This window comes from Lissotriton vulgaris, chromosome 2_1, assembly GCF_964263255.1.
Source record: "Lissotriton vulgaris chromosome 2_1, aLisVul1.2, whole genome shotgun sequence".
NCBI lineage: Eukaryota > Metazoa > Chordata > Amphibia > Caudata > Salamandridae > Lissotriton > Lissotriton vulgaris.
This window is the reverse complement of record NC_141687.1, coordinates 420,045,641-420,063,065: the sequence shown is the minus strand read 5'-3', so window position 1 is coordinate 420,063,065 and position 17,425 is coordinate 420,045,641. Positions and strand designations below refer to the sequence as shown.

The 17,425-nt window shown below is 46.6% G+C and overlaps 2 protein-coding genes and 2 non-coding genes across 4 annotated transcripts in view; 1 reads left to right on the top strand and 3 right to left on the bottom strand.

The window, feature by feature from the left end:
• Window positions 1-3,172: 3,172 nt before the first annotated feature.
• Window positions 3,173-11,500, bottom strand: EEF1B2 (eukaryotic translation elongation factor 1 beta 2). Its single transcript, XM_086955310.1, has 6 exons — window positions 11,348-11,500; window positions 10,623-10,745; window positions 9,449-9,581; window positions 9,080-9,146; window positions 3,882-4,007; window positions 3,173-3,373 (listed from the first exon to the last, which is right to left on the bottom strand). Exons 1-6 carry the CDS (start codon window positions 11,425-11,427, stop codon window positions 3,219-3,221), a joined length of 684 nt encoding a protein of 227 aa, XP_086811436.1. The 5' UTR covers window positions 11,428-11,500; the 3' UTR covers window positions 3,173-3,218.
• Window positions 3,761-3,838, bottom strand: LOC147730502 (small nucleolar RNA SNORD51). Its single transcript, XR_015308898.1, has one exon. It is a non-coding gene; the product is annotated as a small nucleolar RNA SNORD51 (small nucleolar RNA).
• On the bottom strand, window positions 9,219-9,297 carry LOC147730501 (small nucleolar RNA SNORD51). The gene has a single exon (XR_015308897.1). It is a non-coding gene; the product is annotated as a small nucleolar RNA SNORD51 (small nucleolar RNA).
• Window positions 11,501-11,662: 162 nt separating the features above from the next.
• Window positions 11,663-17,425, top strand: part of NDUFS1 (NADH:ubiquinone oxidoreductase core subunit S1) — a 657,173-nt gene continuing 651,410 nt past the window's right edge. The window contains exon 1 of the mRNA XM_086955308.1: window positions 11,663-11,781. The gene's annotated coding sequence lies outside the window, so the exon portion shown is untranslated. The remainder of the gene's footprint in view (window positions 11,782-17,425) is intronic.

The following is a 17,425-nucleotide window of genomic DNA, read 5'->3' as shown; positions in this document are numbered from 1 at the left end:
TCCCCACGGAAACCAGGAAGACCGTCACCCAGGCACTCGTCACCAGCCGACTAGACTACAGGAACACCCTCTACGCCAGAACCACAGCGAAACTTCAAAAAAAAGACTCCACGCATCCAGAACGCCTCCGCCCAACTCACCCTCGATGTCCCGACACAGCCACAGCACCGGACACGAGAGAACTGCACTGGCTCCCCGTCAGCAAGAGAATCACGTTCAGACTCCCCTCCCACAAGGCTCTCCACGACCTGGGCCCCAAGTACCTCAACGACCGCATGACCTTCTACACGCCCACCTGCCAGCTACGAACGACCAGCCACGCACTCGCCACCGTACCATGCATTGCAGAGCCACCGCTGGAGGAAAATCCTTCTCCTACCTGGCAACCAAGACGTGGAACTCCCTCCCCACCCACCTCCGGCGAACCCAAGACCATCTCGCCTTCAGGAAGTAGCTCAAGACCTGGCTGTTCGAGCAGTAACTTCCCCCTCCCCCAGCACCTTGAGAGCCTCCCGGGTGAGTAGTGCGCTATACTAATGACATTAAGGATTATTGGTGAATTAGTATAGTGGAATATGAAAGTAATTAGTGGTGGATATTAGTTATTCGGATTAAGGATAGAAGGAAAAAAGCTTAGCATTTATGTAGCGCTTTTTACCCCTAATGGGGTGTTGAAGCACTTTCTTGGCGAGTAGCACACTACTCTGGAACCCATAACGCTTAGTGGGGAATTAGTATAGTGAAATGTGATTGAATGGTGGATATTAATCAGTTATTTAGATTGAGAAGGATAGCGGAGGGAAAGAGGTAAAAGGTTTGCATTTACATAGCACTTGTTACCCCTGATGGGGTGCTGAAGCGCTTTTGTTTTGGCGAGTGGCACACCACTCCGCAACAGTCACAGTTGTAACCCTACTGGCACCAAGATAATAACTTGAGTAATAAGCATCTCCAACTCAAATATTAGCCTTAAATGAATTTTGAACATGCAACCATTTTTCTCCACACAACCTTCAGAGTTCTGAAAATTCAGACAGTTCTTCCTTAAATATGGGCTTTTAAATGTTGGTATACATATAATAATTCAACCAAGCAAAAGCTATATTAGTAGGCTGGGCTGCACACAGAAGAGCTACTCACAGGGAGATAGAGCGCTACAAGCAGCTCAGGAGGCACTCGAGAAACCTGTAGATAATACAAACTACATAGCTACACCCAGAAAGTGTTTGGGCCTCACAATGTGCAGGAGAGCAGTATACAAATACTTAATTTAAAAAACAATTTCTGTAACTGGGTGGGGTCTCAAAAAGCAACCGTAGTAAATTCCCACCTCACAATATGCTACTGAGATTTTTTTTTCATTAGATGCTAGAGATACGTTGTTGATGCATACAACATAATAAATCTGGAACGGAGCCAACACTAATTTGGCACATTGTATGAATGAACAGGACAATAATTCTGCTCAAGCTATGTTGATCTCCTTGGATAACGTTACAGATATGGAAGTAAACATGGAAAACTGACAAAAGCATTTGGATGGATGGCAAGATATAGTTCACATACACAAATAATTTTTTGTACAGGGCAAAACGGTGGCAGACCCGGTGCAAATGAATTTCCCCTACACAAAAAGACTTACGAATGTTCAAAGCAGAGGCCTAGGTTGGGGCTTAAAATATACCACACTCGCTAATAAATCTAACCAGGGGTGACCTCACAGGAAGGGCACGGCGCTCGATAAAGGCAGCCCCACTAATAAAGTAAGTGATTCTGAACTGTACTTAGAGCACATGCCATCCGGGGTGAATCCTCGCAAAGATGGGGCGGCGGTTGTAAAGCACGATCACCTCTCATGAACCACACATTGCAAACACTCACAAGGCAGAATAAGGACACCCTTTCTTGCACACATTCAACCACCTTCATTGAGGTCGTAGATGACAAGGAATAAACGAGCAGTTGTGCATTTCTGCTGCAGCGTTGCACCTATTTGTTCCCTCTGCAGAGGATGATTCTTGTCTTTACATCCAGCCCGTCCCAGTCTAACAAGGGCTTACCCATGCGTGTTTTCCATCAGTGTTTGCTGGGGGCTGTAGTTAAAGTAGGCGAAGTTTGTCTCTATACCTACCAGAACAGCTATGCGAGCACCCAGTAAATTAACCGACCCTAAGTGTTATGTACGCCACTAGGCCTTTACACGACATCATGACAGGGCCTCGTCAACAAAACAGTGCCCCTCTAATTAGGAGGTTGTTGTCGGAGGTTCGCACTCGCTTATCTTTCTCATTGCCACTTTAGTTATGGATGGCAGCCATTGCCTTATTTTTTTGACCAGCAAGCTCAGGATCACCCCCCCCCCCCCCCCAACATATTGGTGCTTAAACGTGCATTTTAATTTATAGCTCCTATGTTTGAGGTGAGATGGTCTCTTGCTCCTGAATTTTATGAAGATAATCTCACACTGAGAAAACAAAATCACTGATCTCATGGTCAAAGCTTGCAATGTAATAACGCTTTTCTTTAACTAGCTGTGCAGCTTGGCTAAAAGACACTGACCAAGTCCAGCATCACTACATAGCCAAGAAAAATCGACACCAATTACTCAGGGGGCGCAACATTAACTCTACAAAGTGAGGGGCAATTCTATAAACTGACACCAAGTCTTTCTGCTTCACAATATGCTCAAGTCACAAGCCAGGTTCTCTTCAAAAGGTCGAAGAAAGTCGCCACCACCAATATAAGTATCACTATAGGATACTAGTAATAACCTATCTTTCCACCTAAAATGTGGATGAGAGGGTAGGAAGGGGTTAATGTGAATGAGAGGGTAGGAAAGGGGTTAGTCGTGAAACAAAATTGCTTTAGTACAACAGAGCCAACCCCCACTAAGTAACAATTGAGGAATAGGTCCTTTAATGCAAGCTCTCTAAACAGCCAAAAATATACGTCCATCCTCTAGATCGATAAGGAGTCACTGGGTGCCAGTTTCATAAAAGTATCTAACAATTGTATTCACAACTTGGGTAGAGTGTGCAATAGGTCTAGCACGTGTACTTGTTAACATGTAGGAGTTTGTACATAGATGCATGTGGATATGTGGTCTAAAAAGTAAGCATTTTCCAGCGGAGAGCCAACAAACATGCATACCAGGAAACCAAGTCACAACATCTTCGTACTATACAGTTTTTATTTAAGTGCTCTGGTGATTTCAAGATTTAGATTTTGTTGAAAGCAGCTACATCCATGGACTGCACAAAATCTTCAAACGCGGTTATCTTCTCTTCCAAGATGTCTGTTCCGACTTTGTCATCTTCAACAACGCACTGAATTTGTAACTTCTTAATGCCATAACCCACTGGAACGAGCTTGGCTAGGGGGGTGAAAAAAAGTACAAAGTTAACTGGGAGGTGAAAGTTTAAAGCGAGCTTTTGTATGGTAAAGCGTGGCACTATGTGCCTGAAGATGAAGGTCACAGGGTAAAGGTGTTGTACTTCACTTACACTCTGCAAACTTGATTTGTATCCAGAATAATAAATACGTGATAATCTAAAAGATTTTACGAGACAATTTTTGGCTGCTTTTAGTAGCAACATATCTTTTGAAAAATAAATCACCCAAGGTGGTTTAACCAGACCTCTTAAATCCGATTCTAGCAAGTCAAGAAACTTGTAATAAGGACCAACAGGACGTGTAACAAGGTGCATTAATGTTGCCACCTTCAAATTCTTTGCAAGATGTGGAATCACAAAATGAATGGCTTGTGTCAGAAAGAAAACAATCCATCAGCAAAAATCAGACGAAAGATGGTGATGTATTTATATCATCATGCAACAAGCCATTTAAAAATACAAAGTTAATACGGCAATCGAGGTACTTACATTGTCCCCATAGTAAACCGTCCATCTGAATGCTGCGTACACATTCTTCTAGCTTAGCCATGTCCGTTTCATCATCCCAGGGTTTTACATCAAGCAAGATTGAAGACTTGGCAATAAGTGCAGGTTCTGCAGGGGCAGCAAAAAGAAAATAAAAAAAATTACACAACTCAATGGCCACTTGAATTACGTCACTTCTGCAGCTAGAATAACCCACCATGGAGCATTATGTAGCCTATAACGTCACAATATTTTGCTATAGCTGCTTAAATGCCCCAATAATCCAACTTTCGAAGGATCACATCAAAAAAATCTTACCTCTGGCACAAGCATGGGTGACATTGTTGACAAACTAATTTAAATGACGTAGTCTTATGCAATGAATATCCATAAGTAGGGATTATAAACCTAGGCAGTACTACTGCAGCGAGTATTCACTGCATTAGGCAGTAACATTTGGTTTGAGCGCGGGAATGAGCACAGGGCACTCAAGCAGGAATCCATCCTGATGAAAGCTTCAGTGCCCTGGTTGTGGTTTAAGAATGTTAAAGCTGGTTGATCATAGGGACCGAGGCTTTATATTAATCCCTAGTCTCCAATATCCCAATGGGAACCTTGAACACTACTAATACGGTAGTGTACGTTAGGGTGCTATTTTTTCTTACATGCATCTTCTAGCCCTATTTTAAGTAAACTACCCACCCATCAATAACTAAGCGCAACGCTTCAGACAAAGCCCACTACAAAATTCAAGCGAACACAACAACCCAAATGAAACCTGCCACCTAAGCTGGTGGATGAGGGTTGTTAAGAGTCCAGACATTGTACTAATTCTCAGGTGACAACAGCAGGTAGTTCACATAGTAGCCTTGTTGATAAAAATTTCTCGGACTACGAATAGTACCCCCATCCTCTTCTACAGCATATTGGAGCTCTTTCTTTAGGCATTTGATTTGACCCAGAAAGATTTGTTTTTCTTAAGCAAATCTAGCAGATTGCGAGTTAGTCGCAAGTTAGTTATGCACGGACCTACAGCCAGAGGTCACTAGCTGGAAGGCAGACAACTTTGTGCGAGGTCTTTCATACAATGAACTTTTACAAGCCACTGAAGCAGTCAGTTTTCTGTATGTCGCACAGCCTTGGCCCTTCCAGCATGTAGTACAACATTTTAACCACAGGAGGAATACTGACACTGCTACAGTAAGCAGTTTCAGACCAGTATATGTGGACAGTGCCCACTGAACTTAAACTCACAACTGCTTACTTTACCACGTTAAAAAGAGACGTGTACAGCAAGCATAATTGATCCGTACCGCCCTGGTTAGTCTGGATATTGGTTTACCAAACTGCACAGTTTAATAGGAATGTTACTCCCTTCTCATTAATCACACATTAGAATTGTATGCCCCTGGGCCAGGTCTTTCCAGTTGAAGCAAGACCCATGTCAAACTTGGACAACTCCAATACCAAGAATACACATCACATTTGAGTCGTATCTTGTATTGCATGTATTTGCATATTAGGGATCCCCAGGGTCACCCCTAGGTATCCCGGGGGTGGGTCATTTATCTATAAGGAGCGCCCTTATACAATAAGTTTTAATAGGCCTGGGTAAAGTGAAATTTTACATTTCACTCCCCACATTGCGTTAAAGAGCTGCTCAAATTGAGACTTTGATGCTGGAAGAATTGGGTAAGGATGATCTGCAATATTTCTGCAGATTCAGAACCCCTGAAGTCTCCTAATTGCACAGGGGGTGGGGGTCCAGTAAAAATTAGGGAAACACTTCTAAAATATGGTTTTATAAGCTCTGGTGCTACAAAAGTGGTGCAAGTCAATTTCCCCATTGCAAACCCCATGGCCCATAGGTTAACATGGTAGGAAGGGATTGATTAATAAATATCGATAGGAGAGGACTAGCCGGACAATTCAAAGACTTCCCAGAATGGTCGAAGGAAATCATACAATATTATATTGTGGAATTTCTCCATAAGTGTACATACAATAAGTTGAGACTTTCTTGTTTGCAAGTCCAAATTCAGCCTCAGTGGTCTGCCCTGATTGGTCAGAGTTAAGTGGAGTAGCCAGGCTGCTGGGAGGGCAGTGTGCTGTTCTATAGGAATGCCAGGCCAGGAGGTGGCGTCGTAAAGACAGAAGGGAGGCCTAGGTTTCAATCCACTAAGACAGTCGTGACCCAGAGTCAGGGCTTGGCTTAAGAAAAGTATGTGCAGATGTTAGGTGGGTGGGGGGGTGTTTAGCCAGCTCTTACCTCCTTGCTGGAAAATCAGCCATTATGGATTTGGAAGACTGATGCACTCTGGGACAAACTAATGCCACACTCCACAGGATGTGGTCATAACCATGAGTTGCCCTCACATTGGTCAGCAGTGACCTGGTGCTTGACCCACGTGGCGCCTGTACTCAGATAGCATTTGTTCAACAAAGCCTCATTAACAAGTAAATGGTCTTTTAAAGACCTGTGAAGTACCTGGGTGCAGCTGTGTGCTCGGGAAGCGGTCTCAGCCCGGGCCGACACCTCATAACCCTCTAAGGAGGAGGGAACACCAGGCACAGCAAAATGTACTAGTATTTTCCCATTGTTATATATAAATACAGATAAAGGAAAACTTGTTCTTAGTCTGTATTTATATGTAAAAAGCCATAAAAACTGGAGCCCTACTTATAACACATGGAAAGGATCCCTTTTCTTGCTCCTGCTGCTTTGCTATGTTTAAGGTGATGGCACGGCAACTTTTGTACTTCAGGTAGTTAATAAAAGTTACTCCCCGTAACAATATTGAACAGCTTTATGGAAGTTTAATTTTCCACTAGACCTTTGTGCCTTCATATGACAAACTTAGCACCAATGATTCATGTAGTTTGTGGGTAAGGTGATAGTTTGACCATGTATTAATAAGAACCCCTGCCTAACAGAAGGATATTGCTAGACACCTCAGAGTTCCATAACCTTATAAAGGAACTGGGTATAGTTTTTTCCTCTATAGTAGAGGTCTTCAAACTTTGATGCTGAAAACCCAGTCAAAACCATTTAGGCGCAAGGACCCCCTCCTGACTAGAACATGGTACTACTCATTGAGGACCATACACGTCCCCAATTCCGAAAGCCAATAATTGTTAATGGGGAATTAAACAGTGTTTATAAACCAATGGTCAATGGGTGTGGTAAAAAAAAGGCCTCATGTGAGGAATTCATAGGGCAGCAGCACCCCAAGTCTTCTTGCTGTGCTGTTCTCCGCAAATCTGAAAGGGCAGGAATGCAACTTATTTATGAAATCTAGTGCATTCCTGTCTTCTCCGATGGTGGCACACTGCTGCCTAGCGCCAATGTGGGCAGGATTGTTTTAATGCAAAAAGGGGCACCTCCCGCAGTAGCGGCAGGAGGGAGTGATGCGGTGGAGCAGGGTGGGGTAGTAACTGGAATACAGCACAATGGAGGAAAGTAAACAAGTAAAACTAATTATATTGTGCACGCTGCATCACATTTGGCAATGCAGCGTGCGCAACGAAATTTGTTTTGTTTACTTAACTCAGTTGGGCCGTATTCCATAGTTTACTACCTCCCAGGCACTCCCACCACCGGCCTCTGCCCTACTGTACAAAAATACCAAGAGGGGTTTTCCTCTTTCTATGAGAGCTGCAGAATGCAGCACACATGCAAAAAAAGAAATGAAAGTTTCTCCTCATTACACCTGCTGGGGAGGCGCAAAGTTTGGCGCTGCTGCAGGTTTACATGGTTTTTGTAAATCTGGAGCAGCATCAAAATCCATGGAACACCCACCACAATGCCTATGGAACGCCTACTCGACAGAGTAAAACGCACTGATTTGCACAGCTTTGTCTTTCTCCATATCTATGAGGCCATGCAAAGCCACACTACTGGTTGACTACGTTGCCTCAGATATGATTAAAACGCTTGTGCTGAGGTTAAAAAAAGTGACACTGGTGGCGCAAGCCTCTCAAATCAACCCAAATTTTTCTGGTACCACTATCGGGTAGCTATTTATAAAACGGGTAGCTTAAATGAACAGACTGAAGAGCTCTGCTCTACAGTCTATGGTCATGGAACAGACCGACTTGCAATGTCCCCATGTACATTATTCCATATTTACTAGACTATGAACACAAGACTGAATTTAAAATGTTTGAACAGCTTTAACAGTACACAGTACCCGACTCGTCACATTGACTTATGGTGCCCAAGTGACTGCAAATCAAATCCCCCGTTTCTCAGTGCTGTGTAGCCAGATTCCTGCAATCATTTGTAAAAATGCTTTGCAACTCTTCAGATTAACGGACCCATACATTTCGAGTAAAGGATTTCACTGCTGAGGGTGCCTATCTGGAATGATTGATCCATTGGGTCATGTGTAAACCAATTTTTATCCCTGTGGCAGCTTGTGGGTCCTATCTAAAATTTTAATATAACTGGTGACCCCCCCCCCCCCAAAAAAATCGGAACAAATGACAAAAGTCCGGGGACACTCCTGGCTTTGGTTCGGAAACACCAGCTAAAAGTATTTCCGTGCCTCGCACATGCTTAGAGGCAGCAGACCCGAGAGCAGAGGACGGCCCGGGACCAGGGTTCGATTCCCGGCGCGGCAGGTTTCTGGACCAGGGTCAGCGGACTCGATAATTCTCTCGCCTCGGTGCCCACTCTGATCAGCAATCACACTCGGCAACTCTGGGCATAAGCTTGCCTCATCTTCACTAACGGCCCCACCAGACCGCTGGGGATGCCTGGTCTCACCCTGGAGATACCCATTAAGGGACCATCTCTCAGGGAAGCCAGGAAGGGTTTCGCAGCGGTCGAAGCGCCTTGGGACCCTACGGGTAAGTAGTGCGCTATATAAATGCCAATACATTTACAGCAGCTAGTGCCTGGCGCCATCAGCATTAGCAACAAGCGCCAGCATAGCATTCAAATGCTATATACCGGGAAGGACGTTTGCGTGTAGGAAGCTGTATTGTCAAAAACCTACTTTAATTTACACTTACGAAATGCCTCACATTTACCCAAAATCAGACTTGCCACCTAGCAAATCGACACAAAAGGTAGTATGCTCAAATGCACCGGCTGACACCCCCACCCCCCCCCCCCCCAAACACCGTTCTGGGTTAAGTATATTGAGGTCGCATTAACCCAGCCTTATATCACCTACAGATACCAATAAAATACATACTCTTAGATTTTTTCGATTCATACTGTGCCAGTCGCTCCTCCCTTATCCTTTTTGATTCTTCACTTTCCTATAGGAGAGATGGGGAGGGGGGAGAATTAGTCTAGAACGCCCAAAGAAATTCGCCAATGCACAACAAAGACTGTAGGTCAGAAGAAAACAAATGCATCATGAATATCAGCCGAAAGATGGTGATTTGTTTTATTCATCATGCTCAACAGGCGAACACACGAGACAGATCAGTTCCCTTATGAGTTGTCAAGTTCTTAATCAAAAGCATACAAGTATCTTAATCCAATGCAGAAAATGCTCCACGCGCTGACGATCAGCGGTAAAGTTTCATACACGTCAAGGCTGGTTTGCACAACTCACCTCCTCTTCATCGGATCCAAATAGGTCAATATCATCATCATCGTCCTCTTTAGACTCGGCACCTGTGCTTCCTGTTGTGTCTTCAATGTCTGCAGGCCCATACTTGCCCAGTGGTTTCTTCACACCTGGCAGACTAAAATAAAATGTATTGATTTAAATATAATGCACCTGTATAGTTTGTATGGCACTGGTAATATGTTTGGCTAAAGGGCGCAATCGTGCTGTCTAGTGCAACACCAGACCAACAAAAGTAAAGGGAAAACAAAGTAGGTTGTGGATGGATGTCCACTGCATTCACTTTGGGATGATATGGAGAAAGATAAGATGTTGGTGAAATTTTAATTACTAGAGTAATTTCACATTACTCTGGACACAATTAGCCACCCAAATATCTGTAATAACGGTCCGCGTACTTAGAGCAGTAGTATAAAGAATCCCACCGCAGGAGTACAGCGCCCAATTAACTGTGGTTCGTGTTCTGTTGCATTTAGCGATACTAATCGCAAAATGCACCGCAATGTTAATTAGGAAGCCCAAGCTGCATCTAGCACAAAGGAACAAGCAATTAACGCGGGAATATGATCTACGCGTAACATCAGCATGGCTATGGTACAGCAGTTAATTATTACGCCAACTCTTAACATTACTAGGACAGATCTTCGTAATTTTTAACTTTCCATACTCGGTGAAAAGCAAGACTTTCTGCGTGTTATTACATTAAAACACTAAGAGCTACCAACATTAATCTTGACAGTTTACGTACATTCTGCACATGACCAAAAGTAATTGAGAGAAAACTGACAAGCTACAACATTCTTACTGGCAGTCAGGTGCACAACTCCCGTTTATCGCTCAACAAACATTTAGTACCACACGCACAATTAAGTGGAGAAAAGGTGTCAGCCTTCCTGGCTTAACGCCTCTCCACTGCTGAAACGCAATACTGCACGATGGTAATAAGAATGTGGTGCAGCCTTATGTACAAGACGGTTAAGCCACAGCCTTATGTAAAAGACCGGTTTAAGCCACGGTAAGCGATTTAGCACTGCCTTGTACATAAGGCGTCGACACCACTGCAACATCACTATAGGTGACGTTGCGGTGGCAATATGCTCCTAAACTTTACATAGAGGTAGTAAAATTAAGTAGCTCAAAGAGTCGCTGTATCATTTACCTTCCTTTTTGTTTTTCATAGGATCTGATGTGATTGTACCACCGAAGAGCATGAATAAGATCCGCAGATGGTGCACCGGATAGAGATTCAAATACAGCAACGTCTGCTTGTGATGGTACAAACCTATTAAATAAATACAATGCAAGAGCTTCGTAATTTTGTTCGTTGCCAGGATTACTTTAGTCTAAAACCCTTAACTGAGTTGCACAGCAGAAAACAAAAAACATTTTTGCTTAAAGTCACATAAAGGGCATTTACGCTGTAAGGTGTAGACTAAGCTACATCCTAAAAAAAGAAACCAAAAAAAAAAACACGGAATTTTACAGAAAAGCACTGTGTCCAGAGGAGTGTTTATATCCTGAAATCCAGCAGTACCTTATCAACATGCATATTTTAAGGACCATATACATATATTTATACATAGTTGATAAAAAAAATTTGCCTCGACATTAACTTTATTACAGCACAATGTGGCTGACATTTGTGAAACATAAAAGATAGGATATTAAATTCCTGAGCTAAGCATGTGGCATTTTAATAATCAATAGTATACAAAAATACTTAGCCGGCCAACACGTTTCATTGAAACGTGGACCTAACACGCATTACAGACGCCATCTTGTCGTCTTGCCTGCAGAAAACTAACTCCGCGATCACACTTTAAATAGCTATTGACCACAATCATGCATAAAGAAACATAAAACGCATTTACTTGCAAAACTGACCCCTCGATGTAGCTTCGGTCAGCAAGGAAACTATTTAGCACTTGCAGACCAGCAGGCGATTTCAGATCTCCGAAGCCCATGGTGAACAAAACCAACAGGCAAGCACCTCAACTGCAGGGAGAAAGGAAAGAAAAGTGGACCGTCGACTCTTTTATATGGCAACGTAACCACGCAGCCGGAAGTACTATAGAGAAGTAGTTGGCTAGACAATAGCTGACGAATGGTCATTGTCGCAGGGGCTCAAGTGTGTCGCCCCGGGGGTACCAATGTAAAAAATAATTTTGGACGCTATTCTGATTAAGTAACACTGATGCCGTTTTGTGTCTGTTTTCTATGTCTGTACTCAGTATCTCCGGAAATTTCCGATTATCACCGAAGATAGCCGACGTTGCCATTTTGTCCGCTTGGGGGTGAGCCGGTCAAAGAAGCGTAAGGTGAGGGTAAACGTTGTTAGGGGTCGAGAGGTTTATCCTAGGCGACTGCATATTGATCTGCAACAAGACCCACTAAGTGACAAAGTCACTCTGGAATAGAGAAGCCTATGCGCCTCTTACAGTCACTGTGTCACTGTGCCCTTGGTTGGGGAAGGTTGTGGATGGTATCGTCATTCGTCACTAACAGCGGGGAGCGTCTTTATGAAACGTAGCATGCTTTTTCTTATTTTTAGTTATTTCGAGCTAGAATTTGTTACGCCTGCACTTTTGTTTCTGCATTGCACAATTCACTGTGCGCATCCTACTGCTGAAGCACTTTTCTGTTGTCATGCATGGTACAGTAATTCGTCTACTATACTATCCGTGTGCCATCTGAAAAGAACTTTGGTGCTAATCTGATTGGTCTGTTACTCCATTCAGGTGTCAGTGCAGTATACTTGTGCATTGTTTATGCCTTGCATTTGTGTGTTTTACGCTTGCATGGTGTAGTAAAGGAAGTACAGGAGTCCACTGTAGATATAGGTTCCTTTAATGTAAGTTCCTTCCAAGATATTAGGTACAGAAGTAAGATAGATAAAACCCCCACTTGTGGGGTCTCAGTGCAGTATACTTGTGTGTTGTTTATGCCTTGCATTTGTGTGTTTTACGCTTGCATGGCATTTGTGGGGTCACTTTCCGCTTATTCATGAGTACACTATCGCGGTACTTTTTTTGCGGACTATTCCTGTACTTAAATCCATTTTGTGCGAAGTCAGTTTGTCGTCATAGTGCCTGTCTTGTACACACATACTTAAAACCTAATAAGATGCGCCAACCATAACTTTCCATCGACAGCCAGACCACATTGTGTTGCCCCCAAGTTTCATTCCTAGTACCTTCTGGCTTTGTGGCAAGTTATCTATAATTAGGGTGACCAGATGTACCCGTTTTCCCAGGGCGGTCCCCGTTTTTGGAGAAGTGTCCCGACACTTGTCTCCAAGTGACTCAAATGTCCCTGTTTTCAAACAGTGTCCCAGTTAAACACAGAAATGTCCCTGTTTAGGTCTCGCCTGTCGATGCGCATGCGCATCGAGCAAGCGAGAGTATTGGGACTTATCCACTCTTTATCCACACTGCAAGGAATCGTGGCGATTCCTTGCAGTGCCCGTGACTTTTAAGCTCAATGCGCATGCGCATTGAGCTTAAAAGCGCGTGCACGTCCGTCTTTGTTTACCCGCTCCGCCCCCTCCCCTTCCCGCCGTCTCGCATTTCGCTATGCCCTCCTAACAACACACACACCCTCTCCCCCGCTCCGCCCCCTCCCCGCCATGTCTGCCCCCTTCCCGCCGTCTCGCATTTCGCAATGCCCTCCTAACACACACACCCTCTCCCCCGCTCCGCCCCCTCCCCGCCATGTCGCATTTCTCCTCCCCCCTCCCCCCTCCTGGGTCAGGTTTAAACAACAGCACAGAACATTATATCTTCGACGTGACCCTCTCCCCCGCTCCGCCCCCTCCCCGCCATGTCTGCCCCCTTCCCGCCGTCTCGCATTTCGCAATGCCCTCCTAACACACACACCCTCTCCCCCGCTCCGCCCCCTCCCCGCCATGTCGCATTTCTCCTGCAGCAGGGGCAGTCGTGCAAGTCTGACGTGACGTTCATGGACGCGGCCACGTGCGTCACACAGCCTGTAGCGCCTTTAACCCAATTGGTTCCTGCGGGAAATTCGGGCTTAAAAAGTGCACCGCCGCACGCAGCCTGGCATATATAACCCATACATTGCTTAGTATGGCTGTTCTGCTTGAAATTCATTTAGAGTTATAAAAGGGCCATTTCTGTACATATCCCCTAGCTTGATAATCCCTACTGACTGCATCTCCAATGCCCCGCGCTCCGAGATTCCCGGGTGGGAACCAATACGGAGGGTCTGATGCATATACGAGGTCTCTCCCAGCTCGAGAGGCAAGGGCGCTCCACGCGCAGACAATGCAACTGACTGGATTAATTTCCTTCCTATGGCTTCCCTCACAATAATATAATATTCTAGCTGCCAGGGGTGTTGGATGTGCCATGCCATCCACCGCCAGATGTGGCAGATATTTTAGTGGGAAAAACTAGAAATGCACAAACTGTGCCTGAGCGCACTGATAATACAGACTTATATCTGTTTCTTCAAACCCCCCAAGTTGGAATGGGAAGGTCAGCGCGCTCCAGCTACAGCTCAGTTGTTTACCAGCCCATACCAATGACAGCAGCTACTGCACCACGCGGTGCACGCATGCTGGAAAAACTCACTACATTAGGCGTGAGCTCTGCCCGCCGGCTCACTTTCAGAGCCGCACGGACATTGAGAGGAGGTAAGCTCCAGGGACTGACACGCTTGACCCGCTGCCTTTAGTTAGACAGTTGTTTGGTTTTAAAAAAATATCCACTTCAATCAGACTTTTCACTTTCCTGCCACGCTGTCACCACGCCGTAATCAGTTATTTGATTTTAAAATTAAATCGCACTTTCCTTTGGCTTTGACGTTTTTAAACATGAGCATTTGCACTATTTTTATGATAGAACACGTAGCCATGAACCGGCCCACTATGGCATTGTTGAACACCCAATTGCGCTTGTACAAGAGAACATGGCATGCCGGTATCTCACTCACGTTTTCACAGGTCACACGTAATTTTAATATGAGACATCCCATACCGTAGCCACCCTCACTCACCCTCACTCACCCTCACTCACCCTCAACCCCTCACCCTCAACCCCTCACTCTCATTCATCCTCACTCACCCTCAACCCCTCACCCTCACTCACCCTCAACCCCTGACCCCCTCACCCTCACCCCCTCCCCCTCACCCTCCACCCTCACTCACCCTCAACCCCTCACCCTCCACCCTCACTCACCCTCAACCCCTCACCCTCCACCCTAACTCACCCTCAACCCTTCGCCCTCAACCTCTCACTCACCCTCACTCACCCTCACTCACCCTCACTCACCCTCAACACCTCACCCTCACTCACCCTCAACACCTCACCCTCACTCACCCTCAACCCCTCACCCTCACTCACCCTCAACCCCTCACCCTCACTCACCCTCAACCCCTCACCCTCAACTCCTCACCCTCACTCACCCTCACTCACCCTCACTCACCCTCACTCACACTCACCCTCCCTCAACCCCTCACCCTCACTCACCCTCAACCCCTCACCCTCAAACCTTCACCCTCAACCCCTCACTCACCCTCGCTCACCCTCACTCAGCCTCAACTACTCTCACTCACCCTCAACCCCTCACCCTAACTCACCCTCACTCACCCTCAACACCTCACTCACCCTCACTCACCCTCAACACCTCACCCTCAACCTCAACCCCTCACCCACCCTCACTCACCCTCACCCTCACTCACCCTCACTCACCCTCACTCATCCTCAACCTCACTCACCCTCACCCTCACTCACCCTCACCCTCACTCACCCTCACCCTCACTCACCCTCAACCACTCACCCTCAACCACTCACCCTCAACCACTCACCCCCAACCACTCACCCTCAACCACTCACCCTCAACCACTCACCCTCAACCACTCACCCTCACCCTCCCTCACCCTCACTCACCCTCACTCACCCTCACTCACCCTCACTCACCCTCACTCACCCTCACTCACCCTCACCCTCAACCCCTCAGCCTCACTCACCCTCACTCACCCTCACTCACCCTCACTCGCCCTCACTCACCCTCACTCGCCCTCACTCGCCCTCACTCGCCCTCACTCGCCCTCACTCGCCCTCACTCGCCCTCACTCGTCCTCACTCACCCTCACTCACCCTCACTCACCCTCACTCACCCTCACTCACCCTCACTCACCCTCACTCACCCTCACTCACCCTCACTCACTCACCCTCAACCCCTCACCCACCCTCACTCACTGACCCTCAACCCCTCACCCTCACTCACCCTCACTCACCCTCAACCCCTCACCCTCACTCACCCTCACTCACTCACCCTCAACCCCTCACCCTCACTCACCCTCAACCCCTCACCCTCACTCACCCTCACTCACCCTCACTCACTCACCCACCCTCAACCCCTCACCCTCACTCACCCTCACTCACCCTCACTCACTCACCCTCAACCCCTCACCCTCACTCACCCTCAACCCCTCACCCTCACTCACCCTCAACCCCTCACCCTCACTCACCCTCAATCCCTCACCCTCACTCACCCTCAATCCCTCACTCACCCTCACTCACCCTCAATCCCTCACCCACCCTCAATCCCTCACTCACCCTCACTCACCCTCAATCCCTCACCCTCACTCACCCTCAATCCCTCACTCACCCTCACTCACCCTCAATCCCTCACTCACCCTCACTCACCCTCAACCCCTCACCCTCACTCACCCTCACCCACCCTCACTCACCCTCACTCACCCTCACCCACCCTCACTCACCCTCAACCACCCTCACTCACCCTCAACCCCTCACCCTCACTCACCCTCACTCACCCTCACTCACCCTCACTCACCCTCACTCACCCTCACTCACCCTCACTCACCCTCACTCACCCTCACTCACCCTCACTCACCCTCACTCACCCTCAACCACCCTCACTCACCCTCAACCCCTCACCCTCACTCACCCTCACTCACCCTCACTCACCCTCACTCTCACTCACCCTCAACCCCTCACCCTCACTCACCCTCAACCCCTCACCCTCACTCACCCTCACCCACCCTCACTCACCCTCAACCCCTCACCCTCACTCACCCTCACTCACCCTCACTCACCCTCACTCACCCTCACTCACCCTCACTCACCCTCACTCACCCTCACTCACCCTCACTCACCCTCACTCACCCTCACTCACCCTCACTCACCCTCAACCACCCTCACTCACCCTCAACCCCTCACCCTCACTCACCCTCACTCACCCTCACTCACCCTCACTCTCACTCACCCTCAACCCCTCACCCTCACTCACCCTCAACCCCTCACCCTCACTCACCCTCACTCTCACTCACCCTCAACCCCTCACCCTCACTCACCCTCACTCACCCTCAACCCCTCAACCCCTCACCCTCACTCACCCTCACTCACCCTCTCACCCTCACTCACCCTCAACCCCTCACCCTCACTCACCCTCAACCCCTCACCCTCACACAGTGCAATAGGTCTCAGACCATTTCAGTTACAGCTTTAAGAAATGTTTATGGCTTTTTTTATTTGTAATTCTTTAGCATTGGCTACAGGAAACAAAAATGCTAAACATTTACAAAAAAAACCCATAAACAATTCTAAAAGCACTAACTCTAATGGTGCGAGACCTATTGCATTTCCAATGCTTGTTTTCATTGGCTGCCCTTTGGCAATTTAGCATTCCGCAGTTTACCTCACATGTTTTTCTGTCATGAGCTACTAAGCAACATTAGTGAGTTGTACTTTACGTGGTGCTGACGTGCAGCTATAGAAACGAGCATTGATAAAGCTAGAAAATCTGGCGTTTGCTAGCCTGTGATGTTTTGTTGATTTTTGGCAAATATATGCTATAGTCCTTAAAGTGTAAATGTAATAAAAAGTTCTAATGCTGCTGCGTAAAGGAAAGGGGTGCCAATAAAAGACCTCGGATTTGTTGTCTGTAATGCTTCATCTCGGTCTGTGGAGGGAGTTG

Excerpts from the sequence above, each read along its gene's own strand:
- EEF1B2 (XM_086955310.1), bottom strand. The coding sequence starts at position 11,427 with ATGGGCTTCGGAGATCTGAAATCGCCTGCTGGTCTGCAAGTGCTAAAT. Across the intron at positions 9,582-10,622 it reads TATGAAAAACAAAAAGGAAG|TCTGCCAGGTGTGAAGAAAC; the intron begins GTAAATGATACA and ends ATTTTATTTTAG. Across the intron at positions 9,147-9,448 it reads TTGGATCCGATGAAGAGGAG|GAAAGTGAAGAATCAAAAAG; the intron begins GTGAGTTGTGCA and ends TCTCTCCTATAG.